Genomic DNA, 16256 nt, shown 5'->3' with positions numbered 1-16256 from the left:
AATGTCGTTCCATTTCATGATTGTGTCCCACTTGTTGTTGATTCTTCACAAAAAAATACAGTTTTATATCTTTATGTTTGAAGCCTGAAATGTGGCAAAAGGTCGCAAAGTTCAAGGGGGCCAAATACTTTCGCAAGGCACTGTATGGCCTTGTGTTTTAGTTTATTGTCCTGCTGAAAGGTGAATTTGTCTTCCAGTGTCTGTTGGAAAGAAGACTGAACCAGGTTTTCCTCTAGGATTTTGCCTGTGCTTAGCTCTAATCAATTTATTTTTATCCTCAGAAACTCCCTTGCCAATGACAAGCATACCCATAATATGATGCAGCCACCACCATGCTGGAAAATATGAAAAGTAGTACTCAGGGATGTGTTGGATTTTCCCCATACATAACGCTTTATATTCAGGACATGAGGTACATTTCTTTGACACATTTTTGGCAGTTTATTGCCTTATTGCCTTGTTTTTTTTATTCTGTACAGGTTTCCTTCTTTTCACTCTGTCATTGAGTATCGTGGAATAACTACAATGTTGTTGGTCCATCCTCAGATTTCTCATAACTTCAGCCATTAAACTCTGTAACTGTTTTAAAGTCACCTTTGGCCCCATGGTGAAATCCCTGAGTGGTTTCCTTCCTCTCCGGCAACTGAGTTAAGAAGGACACCTGCATCTTTGTAGTGACTGGGTGTATTGATAAACCATCCAAAGTGTAATTAATAACTTCACCATGCTCTAAGGGATATTTAATGTCTGTTTTCCCCCCATCTACAAAGAGGTGCCCTTTCTTTGCAAGGCATTGGAAAACCTCCCTGGACTTTGAGGTTGAATCTGTGTTTGAAATTCACTGCTTGACTGAGGGACCTTACAGATAATTGTATGTGTGGGGTATAGAGATGAGGAAGTCATTCAAAAAAATTAAACACAATTTTTGAACACAGAGTGAGTCCATGCAACTTATTATGTGACTTGTTAAGAAACTTTTTTACTCCTGAACTTATTTAGGCTTGCCATAATAAAGAGGTTGAATACTTATTGACTCAAGACATTTCAGCTTTTCCTTTTTAATGAATTAGTAAACATTTCTGAAAACATAATTCCACTTTGACATTATGGGTTATTGTGTGTATTGTGTGTAATACATTTTAAATTCAGGCTGTAACACAACAAAATGTGGAAAAAGTCAAGGGGTGTGAATACTTTCTGAAGGCACTGAAACACTGCATTGCACTGAAACATTGGACCCAAATAAAAATATTTTAAGGGCCGGTCACATGCTTGGACCAAGTAACTCCTCATGAGACATTGATACTGCTTATATCATTCTAATGATATACAATTTCAATTTATATGACATACAATCATTATACTAATATACATACAGGTATTCTATACAAATACTTAGAATAAGCAGTGGAGGGCCTCCCGCATGGCGCAGTGGTCTAGGGCACTGCATCGCATTGTGTACATGTTCAAGCCCAGGCTCTGTCGCAGCCGGCCGCGATTGGGATGTCCATGGGGCGACGCACAATTGGCCTAGCGTCGTCGGGGTTAGGGAGGGTTTGGCCGGTAGGGATATCCTTGTCTCATCGCGCACTAGCGACTCCTGTGGCGGGCCGGGTGCAGTGCACGCTAACCAGGTCGCCAGGTGCACTGTGTTTCCTCCGACACATTGGTGCGGCTGGCTTCTGGGTTGGATGCAAGCTGTGTTAAGAAGCAGTGCGGCTTGGTTGGGTTGTGTTTCGGAGGACGCATGGCTTTCGACCTTTGTCTCTCCCGAGCCCGTACGGGAGTTGCAGCGATGAGACAAGATAGTAACTACTAACAATTGGATACCACGAAATTGGGGAGAAAAGGGGGTAAGCAGTGGACACATGAGCAGTGTAGCGTATAGTACACTCTTAGAAAAAGAACCTAAAAGAGAACCTAAAAGAGAACCTAAAAGAGTTTTTCGACTGTCCCCATAAGAGAACCCTTTTTGGTTTTTAGGTAGAACCCTTTTGATTTAATGTAGAATCCCTTCCTCAGAATTCTACATGGAACCCAAAAGGGTTCTTCCTAAAACCAAAAAGGGTTCAACCTGGAACCAAAAATAGTTATATATCCTATGGTGATGGCCAAAGAACCCTTTTGGAACCCTTTTTCAAAGAGTGTAGGGCTTTGTAGTCTTTATGATAGTGTTATGAACAGGAAGCCTGTAGGAGCAGTGTAGTTTATAGTAGGGCTTTGTAGTCTTTATGATAGTGTTATGAACAGGAAGCCTGTAGGAGCAGTGTAGTTTATAGTAGGGCTTTGTAGTCTTTATGATAGTGTTATGAACAGGAAGCCTGTAGGAGCAGTGTAGTTTATAGTAGGGCTTGGTAGACTGTAGGGTTGTGTTATGAACAGGAAGCCTGTAGGAGCAGTGTAGTTTATAGTAGGGCTTGGTAGACTGTAGGCTGGTGTTATGAACAGGAAGCCTGTAGGAGCAGTGTAGTTTATAGTAGGGCTTGGTAGACTGTAGGGTGGTGTTATGAACAGGAAGCCTGTAGGAGCAGTGTAGTTTATAGTAGGGCTTGGTAGACTGTAGGGTTGTGTTATGAACAGGAAGCCTGTAGGAGCAGTGTAGTTTATAGTAGGGCTTGGTAGACTGTAGGGTGGTGTTATGAACAGGAAGCCTGTAGGAGCAGTGTAGTTTATAGTAGGGCTTGGTAGACTGTAGGGTTGTGTTATGAACAGGAAGCCTGTAGGAGCAGTGTAGTTTATAGTAGGGCTTGGTAGACTGTAGGGTTGTGTTATGAACAGGAAGCCTGTAGGAGCAGTGTAGTTTATAGTAGGGCTTGGTAGACTGTAGGGTTGTGTTATGAACAGGAAGCCTGTAGGAGCAGTGTAGTTTATAGTAGGGCTTGGTAGACTGTAGGGTTGTGTTATGAACAGGAAGCCTGTAGGAGCAGTGTAGTTTATAGTAGGGCTTGGTAGACTGTAGGGTTGTGTTATGAACAGGAAGCCTGTAGGAGCAGTGTAGTTTATAGTAGGGCTTGGTAGACTGTAGGGTTGTGTTATGAACAGGAAGCCTGTAGGAGCAGTGTAGTTTATAGTAGGGCTTGGTAGACTGTAGGCTGGTGTTATGAACAGGAAGCCTGTAGGAGCAGTGTAGTTTATAGTAGGGCTTGGTAGACTGCAGGGTTGTGTTATGAACATGAAGCCTGTAGGAGCAGTGTAGTTTATAGTAGGGCTTGGTAGACTGCAGGGTTGTGTTATGAACATGAAGCCTGTAGGAGCAGTGTAGTTTATAGTAGGGCTTGGTAGACTGTAGGCTGGTGTTATGAACAGGAAGCCTACCAGTGACTCTTATGTTCCTCCGCCACCTTCTGAGTCCACTCCTCCAGCACCTCATCTACATGAGGCCAGTTCTGAGAGGGTGGGGAGAAATAGAGAGAGAGAGAGAGAGAGAGAGCGAGAGAGAGAGAGAGAGAGAGAGAGAGAGAGAGAGAGAGAGAGAGAGAGAAAGAGAGGGTGGAGAGAAAGAGAGAGGGTGGAGAGAAAGGGAGAGAGATCAATAGAGGAAGTGAAAGAGAAAGCAAGACAGGGAGGTAAAGGGGGGTGACAGGGAAAGAAGTGATGGGGTGAAAGAGAAAGTGGACATTAATCTCTGCAGGATTTGAGTGAACAGAGAAAATGAGCTATATCAGATTACACACACAGCCTTCATATTCACCCCTTCAACACCCACTCACTACCCCTCCATTAGAGCACTCCATCACTGAGTGTGTGTGTGAGTGTGTGTGTGTTTCAGAGCGGGAGAGAAAAATGACTCAGACATCCATTGTCATCGCTCTCTCTCTCTCTCTGCCCCCCCCTCCATGTTTCTCTATGCCCATTAGTTTGTCTCTGTAACCACCACCTTTATCCCTCACTCTCTCTACTACCTCTCCTTACTCCCCACACACTCCCTCACCTCTTCCTCCCTCTCAGTTTATCCCTCACTCTCTCTACTACCTCTCCTTACTCCCCACACACTCCCTCACCTCTTCCTCTCTTCCTCCCTCTCAGTTTATCCCTCACTCTCTCTACTACCTCTCCTTACTCCCCACACACTCCCTCACCTCTTCCTCTCTTCCTCCCTCTCAGTTCATCCCTCACGCTCTCTACTACCTCTCCTTACTCCCCACACACTCCATCACCTCTTCCTCCCTCTCAGTTCATCCCTCACTCTCTCTACTACCTCTCCTTACTCCCCACACACTCCCTCACCTCTTCCTCTCTTCCTACCTCTCAGTTCATCTCTCACTCTCTACTACCTCTCCTTACTCCCCACACACTCCCTCACCTCTTCCTCCCTCCCAGTTCATCTCTCACTCTCTCTACTACCTCTCCTTACTCCCCACACACACCCTCACCTCTTCCTTGCTTCCTACCTCTCAGTTCATCCCTCACTCTCTCTACTACCTCTCCTTACTCCCCACACACTCCCTCACCTCTTCCTCTCATCCTCCCTCTCAGTTTATCCCTCACTCTCTCTACTACCTCTCCTTACTCCCCACACACTCCCTCACCTCTTCCTCTCTTCCTCCCTCTCAGTTCATCTCTCACTCTCTACTACCTCTCCTTACTCCCCACACACGCCCTCACCTCTTCCTCTCTTCCTCCCTCTCAGTTCATCCCTCACACTCTCTACTACCTCTCCTTACTCCCCACACACTCCCTCACCTCTTCCTCCCTCTCAGTTCATCCCTCACTCTCTCTACTACCTCTCCTTACTCCCCACACACTCCCTCACCTCTTCCTCTCTCTCAGTTCATCCCTCACTCTCTCTACTACTTCTCCTCACTCCCCACACACTCCCTCACCTCTTCCTCTCTTCCTACCTCTCAGTTCATCTCTCACTCTCTACTACCTCTCCTTACTCCCCACACACTCCCTCACCTCTTCCTTGCTTCCTACCTCTCAGTTCATCCCTCACACTCTCTACTACCTCTCCTTACTCCCCACACACTCCCTCACCTCTTCCTTGCTTCCTACCTCTCAGTTCATCCCTCACTCTTTCTACTACCTCTCCTTACTCCCCACACACTCCCTCACCTCTTCCTTGCTTCCTACCTCTCAGTTCATCCCTCACTCTCTCTACTACCTCTCCTTACTCCCCACACACTCCCTCACCTATTCCCCCTCTCAGTTCATCCCTCCCTCTCTACTACCTCTCCTTACTCCCCACACACTCCCTCACCTCTTCCTCTCTTCCTATCTCTCAGTTCATCTCTCACTCTCTCTACTCCCTCCCTTACTCCCCACACACTCACTCACCTCTTCCTCCCTCTCAGTTCATCTCTCACTCTCTCTACTACCTCTCCTTACTCCCCACACATTCCCTCACCTCTTCCTACCTCTCAGTTCATCCCTCACTCTCTCTACTACTTCTCCTTACTCCCCACACACTCCCTCACCTCTTCCTCTCTTCCTACCTCTCAGTTCATCTCTCACTCTCTACTACCTCTCCTTACTCCCCACACACTCCCTCACCTCTTCCTACCTCTCAGTTCATCCCTCACTCTCTCTACTACCTCTCATTACTCCCCACACACTCCCTTACCTCTTCCTCTCTTCCTCCCTCTCAGTTCATCCCACACTCTCTCTACTACCTCTCCTTACTCCCCACACACCCCCTCACCTCTTCCTCTCTTCCTACCTCTCAGTTCATCTCTCACTCTCTCTACTACCTCTCATTACTCCCCACACACTCCCTCAACTCTTCCTCTCTTCCTCCCTCTCAGTTCATCCCACACTCTCTCTACTACCTCTCCTTACTCCCCACACACTCCCTCACCTCTTCCTCTCTTCCTACCTCTCAGTTCATCCCACGCTCTTTCTACTACCTCTCCTTACTCCCCACACACTCCCTCACCTCTTCCTCTCTTCCTAGCTCTCAGTTCATCCCACACTCTCTCTACTACCTCTCCTTACTCCCCACACACTCCCTCACCTCTTCCTCTCTTCCTACCTCTCAGTTCATCTCTCACTCTCTACTACCTCTCCTTACTCCCCACACACTCCCTCACCTATTCCCCCCTCTCAGTTCATCCCTCACTCTCTCTACTACCTCTCCCTACTCCCCACACACTCCCTCACCTCTTCCTCTCTTCCTCCCTGTCAGTTCATCCCTCACTCTCTCTACTACCTCTCCCTACTCCCCACACACTCCCTCACCTCTTCCTCTCTTCCTCCCTCTCAGTTAATCTCTCCCTCTCTCTCTCCCTCCCTCCCCCTCTCTAAGCAGGGCCTCTTGTCTGTCTTGTCTCTGTGTCAGTCAGGGATGCAGGTAGAATACAGGAGGAGGACGTACACAGGAGAGCTAGGAATCTGTGGCCTCCGGCAACACATGCAAGCACTCACTCACTCTCTCACTCCAGATCTTGAAAAACATCTGAGACAGGCAACATCAAACACACACCTGAGAAAACCGACTGAGAGCACATACACCTGAGCACTGAAAAACACAAAAGATCACACGCATGCATGCACAAGCACATGCACACACACACTGAGAGGTGTAGTGTGACAGTTGACTCACCACTGGGAAGAGCACATACTCCCTGAGGAAGTCCTGAGACAGGAACTGTGTGAAATCCCCAAAGTCAGCTAGAAGAGAGGAGAGAACACACTGAGATCTACACTCAACTCTACACACACTGAGATCTACACTCATCTCCTACCCACACTGAGATCTACACTCAACTAACCAACTCATTGACATGAAACACATGGATAGAGCTCCAGTAACTTCCACCAGATTCCCAGGGTTGCAGAAATCCTTGTTGGAAAATGACAGATTTCCTGCTTATTCCCTCCAATCTTCCAACTGGGTTTTCAGGAAAACCTGGGAATTCAGGCAAAGTTCATGGACTTTTTCTACCCTACACATGGAACACATACATCATCTAAGGATGTTATTGAGAAAAAAAGGTGCTATCTAGAACCTTACAGGGTTCTTCGTCTCTCCCCAATAGGTAGAACACTTTTGGTTCCAGTTAGAACTCTTGTGGGTTTCATGTTGAACCCTTTCCTTTTGGAACCCTTTTTGCCCCCTAAGAGTGTACTCTTAAGGATATATGAACTATGTAACACAAGGGAGAAACACCTTCAATAGGCATGGACAGGAACTGTAGACGGATGACCTCAAAGACAGCAGAGAAAGCAAACATAGAAAGCAGAAACCCTAATAGCACCTACAGTATCTGTAGCAGGCATGCTCATGTCAACCCAGCAATGCACACATATCCCTGGCCCTGTGATGTCATGTTGGGGTTTGGGTCTATCCTGGTTCATCCTACCCAACCCTCCATTGACAAAAGGAAATGACATACAGCTACTGTCTGCCTGGACAATGTACAGTACTATCTACAGATACACAGAGGTAGCTACATCCTTTAGGGCTGCTCTAATGTAATGTAATGCATGTCTGATATAGAGGGGTGTAGTGTAGAATCCATCCTCCCTACAGATAAGGTTCTTCCTGCCATGGCTAACCTTGGTGTTAGCGATAAGCTAACGACTGTTTACATTCCCCTGAGACACAGGGCCCAGGGACAGCAGGAGAGAGAGAGAGTGTGTGTGTTTGTGTTGCGGGGTTGGAAGATTACAGGGTCACCAACAAGGCCAAGAAAGTGTGTGTGCGTGTCTGTGTGTATGAATACGTGGATGTGTGTGTGTGTGTGTGTGTGTGTTTGCAAATGCACGCGTGTGCATGCATGTGCGTGCGTTTGTGTGTGTGTGTGTGTGTTATGGAAAGGAATCCTGATAGGAACTCAAGTGGACTCAGCTCTTCTGGCGGTATGCAGCCATATTAGGTAGTGAACCCAGGATGAGCTAAGAAAGTGTGAGTCTCTCTCTCTCTCTGTATCTCCCTCTGGACTTAGGGTTTAAGTAGGACATAAAACGAGGTTAGTGGTAAAGCTATGGGGTATACTCCTGTGTGTACTCTGTCTTACCTTGCACTGCTAGGCCTGCTAGTCTGATGCCCTGCTCTACGGTACAGTGGAGACGTCCATCCAGCACCTCCTTCTTCACCTGCAGGTAGTACTGATACCTAGCGAGAAGAGAAGTGTCACATACTGAGAGCACAAAACATACAGTAAGGGACTTAAAGACTTACAGTAAGCAACATACAGATGTAGGATCTTCATTTGAGCCAGTTTGGCTACAGAAGGAAAATTATCCTGCAGCAACAGGAAATGTGAGTTATTATGTGGATTATAATTCATGAACGTTTATTATAGGTCTTCATCAAATTTGACATTTCTAAGTGGAAATTACAAACATCAGAAGCCATTTGAAACCTCAAACACACTCCACGTTTTACATTTCCTGCATTGCAAGAACGTTCTCCTGCAACAGGGTGATCAAATGAGGATCCTGTAGAAAGTAGTGAACCAGCTATGTCTAGCTGTGGCTGGACTAGAGTTATGACTGGGGGTTGGAGTAGTGAACCAGCTATGTCTAGCTGTGGCTGGGCTAGAGTTATGACTGGGGGTTGGAGTAGTGAACCAGCTATGTCGAGCTGTGACTGGACTAGAGTTATGACTGGGGGTTGGAGTAGTGAACCAGCTATGTCTAGCTGTGACTGGACTAGAGTTATGACTGGGGGTTGGAGTAGTGAACCAGCTATGTCTAGCTGTGACTGGGCTAGAGTTATGACTGGGGGTTGGAGTAGTGAACCAGCTATGTCTAGCTGTGACTGGGTTAGAGTTATGACTGGGGGGTTGGAGTAGTGAACCAGCTATGTCTAGCTGTGACTGGGTTAGAGTTATGACTGGGGGTTGGAGTAGTGAACCAGCTATGTCTAGCTGTGACTGGGTTAGAGTTATGACTGGGGGTTGGAGTAGTGAACCAGCTATGTCTAGCTGTGACTGGACTAGAGTTATGACTGGGGGTTGGAGTAGTGAACCAGCTATGTCTAGCTGTGACTGGACTAGAGTTATGACTGGGGGTTGGAGTAGTGAACCAGCTATGTCTAGCTGTGGCTGGGCTAGAGTTATGACTGGGGGTTGGAGTAGTGAACCAGCTATGTCTAGCTGTGACTGGACTAGAGTTATGACTGGGGGTTGGAGTAGTGAACCAGCTATGTCTAGCTGTGGCTGGGCTAGAGTTATGACTGGGGGTTGGAGTAGTGAACCAGCTATGTCTAGCTGTGACTGGGCTAGAGTTATGACTGGGGGTTGGAGTAGTGAACCAGCTATGTCTAGCTGTGACTGGACTAGAGTTATGACTGGGGGTTGGAGTAGTGAACCAGCTATGTCTAGCTGTGACTGGACTAGAGTTATGACTGGGGGTTGGAGTAGTGAACCAGCTATGTCTAGCTGTGGCTGGGCTAGAGTTATGACTGGGGGTTGGAGTAGTGAACCAGCTATGTCTAGCTGTGACTGGGTTAGAGTTATGACTGGGGGGTTGGAGTAGTGAACCAGCTATGTCTAGCTGTGACTGGACTAGAGTTATGACTGGGGGTTGGAGTAGTGAACCAGCTATGTCTAGCTGTGGCTGGGCTAGAGTTATGACTGGGGGTTGGAGTAGTGAACCAGCTATGTCTAGCTGTGACTGGGTTAGAGTTATGACTGGGGGTTGGAGTAGTGAACCAGCTATGTCTAGCTGTGGCTGGACTAGAGTTATGACTGGGGGTTGGAGTAGTGAACCAGCTATGTCTAGCTGTGACTGGACTAGAGTTATGACTGGGGGTTGGAGTAGTGAACCAGCTATGTCTAGCTGTGGCTGGACTAGAGTTATGACTGGGGGTTAGAGTAGTGAACCAGCTATGTCTAGCTGTGGCTGGACTAGAGTTATGACTGGGGGTTAGAGTAGTGAACCAGCTATGTCTAGCTGTGGCTGGACTAGAGTTATGACTGGGGGTTGGAGTAGTGAACCAGCTATGTCTAGCTGTGGCTGGGCTAGAGTTATGACTGGGGGTTGGAGTAGTGAACCAGCTATGTCTAGCTGTGACTGGACTAGAGTTATGACTGGGGGTTGGAGTAGTGAACCAGCTATGTCTAGCTGTGACTGGACTAGAGTTATGACTGGGGGTTGGAGTAGTGAACCAGCTATGTCTAGCTGTGGCTGGGCTAGAGTTATGACTGGGGGTTGGAGTAGTGAACCAGCTATGTCTAGCTGTGACTGGACTAGAGTTATGACTGGGGGTTGGAGTAGTGAACCAGCTATGTCTAGCTGTGGCTGGGCTAGAGTTATGACTGGGGGTTGGAGTAGTGAACCAGCTATGTCTAGCTGTGACTGGGTTAGAGTTATGACTGGGGGGTTGGAGTAGTGAACCAGCTATGTCTAGCTGTGACTGGACTAGAGTTATGACTGGGGGTTGGAGTAGTGAACCAGCTATGTCTAGCTGTGGCTGGGCTAGAGTTATGACTGGGGGTTGGAGTAGTGAACCAGCTATGTCTAGCTGTGACTGGGTTAGAGTTATGACTGGGGGTTGGAGTAGTGAACCAGCTATGTCTAGCTGTGGCTGGACTAGAGTTATGACTGGGGGTTGGAGTAGTGAACCAGCTATGTCTAGCTGTGACTGGACTAGAGTTATGACTGGGGGTTGGAGTAGTGAACCAGCTATGTCTAGCTGTGGCTGGACTAGAGTTATGACTGGGGGTTAGAGTAGTGAACCAGCTATGTCTAGCTGTGGCTGGACTAGAGTTATGACTGGGGGTTAGAGTAGTGAACCAGCTATGTCTAGCTGTGGCTGGGCTAGAGTTATGACTGGGGGTTGGAGTAGTGAACCAGCTATGTCTAGCTGTGGCTGGGCTAGAGTTATGACTGGGGGTTGGAGTAGTGAACCAGCTATGTCTAGCTGTGGCTGGACTAGAGTTATGACTGGGGGTTGGAGTAGTGAACCAGCTATGTCTAGCTGTGACTGGACTAGAGTTATGACTGGGGGTTGGAGTAGTGAACCAGCTATGTCTAGCTGTGGCTGGGCTAGAGTTATGACTGGGTGTTGGAGTAGTGAACCAGCTATGTCTAGCTGTGGCTGGACTAGAGTTATGACTGGGGGTTGGAGTAGTGAACCAGCTATGTCTAGCTGTGGCTGGACTAGAGTTATGACTGGGGGTTGGAGTAGTGAACCAGCTATGTCGAGCTGTGACTGGACTAGAGTTATGACTGGGGGTTGGAGCAGAGTGCTTGCTAGGTCATCTCTGAAATCGCAAACCTAGGGCAGCAAAGCTGGAACATTGGTACATTGGAGACAAGACATCTGTCTAGAGCACTGGTATTCAATGTCGGGGTCACGGAGGAACTGCAGTGGGGTCACAAAACAAAACAAAATGAAAATTACATATTCATGTACGGGACCAATATACAACGTTTTTGTGAAAGATCACTTATATTGAATACATGTATTTATTGGTTTCTTTGCATTTTGATGATGATGAAAATGTAATGCATTGAAGGTTTTTGGGGGGGGGGGTAAAAATTGAAATGTACCGATTTTAAGGTTGTTTTATTAGATTTGGGTAGGGTTGTGAGAATCTTTTGTGAAAAAGTGGAGTCCCCACTGAACAAGTTTGAATAACACTGGTCTAAAAAGACTACTAGCTAGGGCTCGGTGGGGCTGGGCTAGTGTTATGACTGTGGGTGGCTCGGCCACTGGTTTGCCAGAGGTAAGTTGATATGATACTTTTCAGACTTGGCCCAGAGCGACCTTCACAGCGTGTGGTTAGAGTGCCAAAATAATGTGAAAGAACAGGACGAAACGTCCAGCTTTTCAGGGATTCCAAACCATTTCCCCCCCCATTTTAGGCCTTGATTCAATTTTGTGTTTGACTTTTGGGCAGGGTGAAGTAGTCACACAAGGCCACACATTAGAGAAGAGAGAGAAGAGAGAGAGAGAGTGAGAGAATGAGGCAAAGAGAGAGGGTAGTTAATGAGAGGGAGGGGGAGAGAAGGAAAGTGTGAGGGAAAGTCTAAACGGTCCACTATCAAAACAGAGCAGTGTCAGGGGTGAGTCCAGCTGACCAGTTTCAGCTGCAAAGAACTTGCTGGTTTCCTGTTTGTTACCATGGCTACCACAGTGAGTGTTTCCACTGGAGGCTGTGAGACACCTTTACAAACACACACACACACACTCGCACACACACACACACACACACACACACACACACACACACACACACACACACACACACACACACACACACACACACACACACACACACACACACACACACACACACACACACACACACACACACACACACACACACACACACACACGCGGCAGTTCATAGGGGAACATGCATCAGGTTGGTCATGCCAGAGTCTACAAACTGTGGTCTGGGAATCACCAAGCCATCCCTGCATGCTTAGTCACTCCAGCCTGCTATAGACAAGTGGAGTTCTGTTGAAGTCAGCCACACAGGGGAAGTCCAGTGATAACCCATAGAGAGAGAATGTCATGAGCAACTCTTGCTAAAGTCACCTGTAAACTAGAAACCACTATAATATGGCACGGTCATATCTTTGTCTCTCTACCTTACTTAATCATTTTCAAACTCTTCTCTATTCCCCTCTCTCTCTCTCTCTCTCCCCCCTGCCTTATCTCCCTTTCTCTCTTTATTTTCTCACCTATCTCTCCCTCCTCCCCCCTCTCTCTCCTCGCACTCTTCCTCTCGTCTCTCTGGTTCTTTTTTTAGCTCCACTGTGTGTACTCGGGGTCTATAATCTGACCGCTCCCTTCTCTCTCACCCTGTCATTACACCGGCTGGCTGAGCTGCCATTCCGTTCCCCTGGCAACCCTCTAATTAGCTAACCCCTGGATGGGGAGGAGCCCACAGTGGTCAAGTGGGCGGTGCTTCAGCAGGAACACACTGCAGAGGTTCTGGAATGGGTTCTAGTTATGTTGCGTGAATGTTCCCTCAATGCTTAACACCCTCTTGGGTCAGAGGGGAAATGGTGTCTCGGTGTGGTTGTCTCTTTCTCTTAGGCAGACGGATAACAACATTATGATGTTTATATTTATATATGTGAGCAGCCATGGTAGAGTGGCAGACTGTAAACTGTAGACATGATGATTGAGAAGCAAGCCAGGCCTCTTAAAGTAAACCATCTTCAGCACAATTACATCTCCTCAAGGATAAATTAAGTTTTATAGATTTGAATTGAATCAGACTGAAAGAGAGCATGAAATGGTCCTGTACAGTCCTTAGAGTCAACAGTGTCTGCTGGTTGATTTTTATCTCACCCGGTCGGTTACTCATGCTTAGAAAACCGGGTGTTTAGGACACACCTGGTATAGGGCAATACGGCCAAAATATCCTATCTCAATATTTTTCTCATTTTTGACGGCATGACGGTATTTTATGTTTATTTTTTTTATAATAAAGTTCTAAATATACTTAATGAGCAGTGCATGACACTAAGGTGGCAACACATATATGTTAAGTCCTTTTAATGGGTCTTTCTCTCTTCTGGTCTGTTTTATACTGTCCATCAAACTTCAACTCAAAATTATTTTCAGTTTTTTCAACAATTTCTGCATTTTCTTCACTCAGGTGTTATCATTTCCCCACTGTACCACATTTGTTTTGTCTTTGTATGCCTCTATTTTGGGAAAAAATGTAACTTTTCCTTTATAAGAAGAATTATTCCCCAGCAAACCGGGAACATTCTCAGCTAAGATTCCAATTAACTTCTAATTAGGGTTTTATTTAACATTAGGATGATAACCACCCCATAACAAATAATATTTTTGATAACAAAATTATTTTTATTCTTATTAAAAAACATGTACCAAAATTGGTAACACTTTACAATATGTTTCCATTTGTAAAGGGTTTTTAATTACATTATTAACGGTTAATTCATCATTTGTAAATGCATTATAACAAATTGGTCAAAATAGTGCGATTGCCAGTCAGTGCTTGCTAAATAGTGAGCCACTATTTACCTCCAGCTATTAACCATTTATAAATGCACTTACAAATGTGCATAATATTGAACTCTTATGTATCTTCATTCAACCTTATTTTCAATGGTTGCACAGTTAAACAATAGCTATTTTCTCACTTTTGATGTGATGCATTGCTGCTCTGTCCCAGGAACAGACATTTTTGGTTTTCAGACCAGTGGTCAACTCCCATGTGATGTGTCTTGCCCCACGTTTGAAACCCTGATGATGCATTGGTACACTTCTTTATTCCAAAAATGATGGCCTTATCTGAAGATCTCAAGCCATATTATTGATGTGGTGATTACAGCCTCAAGCCTTCTTGGGTATGATGTTACAAGCTTGGTACACCTGTATTTGGGGAGTTTCAGGTTGGAAGGGGAGCGTCGCTGCACAGCTATTTTCAGGTCTCTCCAGAGATGTTTGATTGGTTTCAGGTCCGGACTCTGGCTGGGCCACTCAAAGACATTCAGAGACTTGTCCCAAAGCTACTCCTGCGTTGTCTTGTCTGTGTGTTTAGGGTCGTTGTCTTGTTAGAAGGTGAACATGGTACAAGTCATCTGTAACTCTTATAATAGTGTCAGGGAATGTCCCAGTGTATGTTCAAGTATTATTACACCACTATGACATCATAATTGAGCTCAGGTGCATCCTGTTCCCATTGATCATCCTTGAGATGGAGTTGATTGGAGTTCACCTGTGGTCAATTCAATTGATTGGACATCATTTGGAAAGGCACACACCTGTATATGTAAGGTCTCACAGTTGATAGTGCATGTCAGAGCAAAAACCAAGCCATGAGGTGGAAGGAATTGTTCATTGAGCTTCGAGACAGGATTGTGTCAAGGCACAGATCTGTGGAAGGGTACAAAAAAATGTCTGCAGCATTGAAGGTCCCCAAGAACACAGTGGCCTCCATCATTCTTAAATGGAAGAAGATTGGAAACACCAAGACTCTTCCAAGAGCTGGCCGCCCAGCCAAAATGAGCAATTGGGGGAGAAGGGCCTTGGTCAGGGAGGTGACCAAGAACCAGATGGTCACTCTGACAGATTTCCAGAGTTCCTCTGTGGAGATGGGAGAACGGGAGATGGGAGAACCTTCCAGAAGGACAACCATCTCTGCAGCACTCTACCAATCAAGCAGTTATTGTAGAGTGGCCAGATGGAAGCCACTCCTCAGTAAAAGGCACATGACAGCCCGCTTGGAGATGGCAAAAGGCACCAAAAGACTCAGACCATGAGAAACAAAATTCACTGGTCTGAAACCAAGATTGAACTCTTTGGCCTGAATGCCAAGCGTCACATCTGGAGGAAACTGGTCACCATCCCTACAGTGAAGCATGGTGGTGGCAGCATCATGCTGTGGGGATGAGTTTCAGCAGCAGGGACTGGGAGACTAGTCAGGATCGAGGCAAAGATGAACAGAGTGAAGTACAGAGAGCTCCTTGATGAACGCTTAGGACCTCAGACTGACCTCAGCCACTCCTCAGTAAAAGGCACATGACAGCCCGCTTGGAGATGCCAAAAGGCACCTAAAGACTCTCAGACCATGAGAAACAAAATTCACTGGTCTTATGAAACCAAGATCGAACTCTTTGGCCTGAAAGCCAAAGAGAACTCCAATCAAGTTGTAGAAACATCTCAAGGATGATCAATGGAAACAGGATGCACCTGAACTCAATTATGATGTCATAGTGGTGTAATAATACTTGAACATACACTGGGACATTCCCTGACACTATTATAAGAGTTACAGATGACTTGTACCATGTTAGAGTGTAGGACTGACATCACTGGAGTTCCAACCCCCAACATAACAACGCAAAGACCCGTTATATGCCCACGTGTGTTCTGGCAATGGTTTAAGATTTCACAATGATGTGTTTGTTCACTCCCATAAAAGCAGCCCTGAAAATGTGGATATTCAGTGTTCAGAGATTTATGGTAATCTTATTTTCCCATACTTATATTCCCATACTTTCTCAGACCCCCAAATATCAGATGTGTCTGTTTCACCTCACCACACTCCTTCAGCAAAGACAGGTTTGTTGTCTTCAGCTCACAGTTTGCTCTAGTGTATCCTCAACTCAAGAGGCCTACTCCCCCTCGACGCAAAAAAAACATCCAGACAACCTCCTCACACAGAGAGGCCGCGTACACCACCGCACCCCCAGATGGGGCCAGCCGGTGTGTGTGGGAGGTGGGGGGATTCCGTGCTTTTACATGGTATTATCATTGAACCGACAGAGGGTAAAATGTGTGTCTGTGGGGGAACAGCTCTGATAACAAGCTGAACAAAGATGGGATTTCAAGGTCGTATTTGCTGCTGCCCCCATGGCTCACTGGGGCCAGG

The 16256-nt window shown here is 46.3% G+C and overlaps 1 protein-coding gene across 3 annotated transcripts in view; it reads right to left on the bottom strand.

Annotated features, from left to right (window-relative positions):
* The window catches only part of LOC110522349 (protein tyrosine phosphatase non-receptor type 14), a 102006-nt gene that overhangs the window by 21374 nt on the left and 64376 nt on the right, over positions 1-16256 (bottom strand). For all 3 annotated transcript variants that reach the window (XM_036975936.1, XM_036975934.1, XM_036975935.1), the window contains exons 4-6: positions 7959-8056; positions 6542-6609; positions 3316-3386 (exon numbers count right to left, since the gene is read on the bottom strand). In XM_036975936.1, the coding sequence (XP_036831831.1) occupies positions 3316-3386; positions 6542-6609; positions 7959-8056 (237 nt within the window). The remainder of the gene's footprint in view (positions 1-3315; positions 3387-6541; positions 6610-7958; positions 8057-16256) is intronic.

Source organism: Oncorhynchus mykiss, chromosome 4, assembly GCF_013265735.2.
Source record: "Oncorhynchus mykiss isolate Arlee chromosome 4, USDA_OmykA_1.1, whole genome shotgun sequence".
NCBI lineage: Eukaryota > Metazoa > Chordata > Actinopteri > Salmoniformes > Salmonidae > Oncorhynchus > Oncorhynchus mykiss.
Note: the sequence above shows the minus strand (reverse complement) of the source record. Positions and strands in the feature narration are given on the sequence as shown.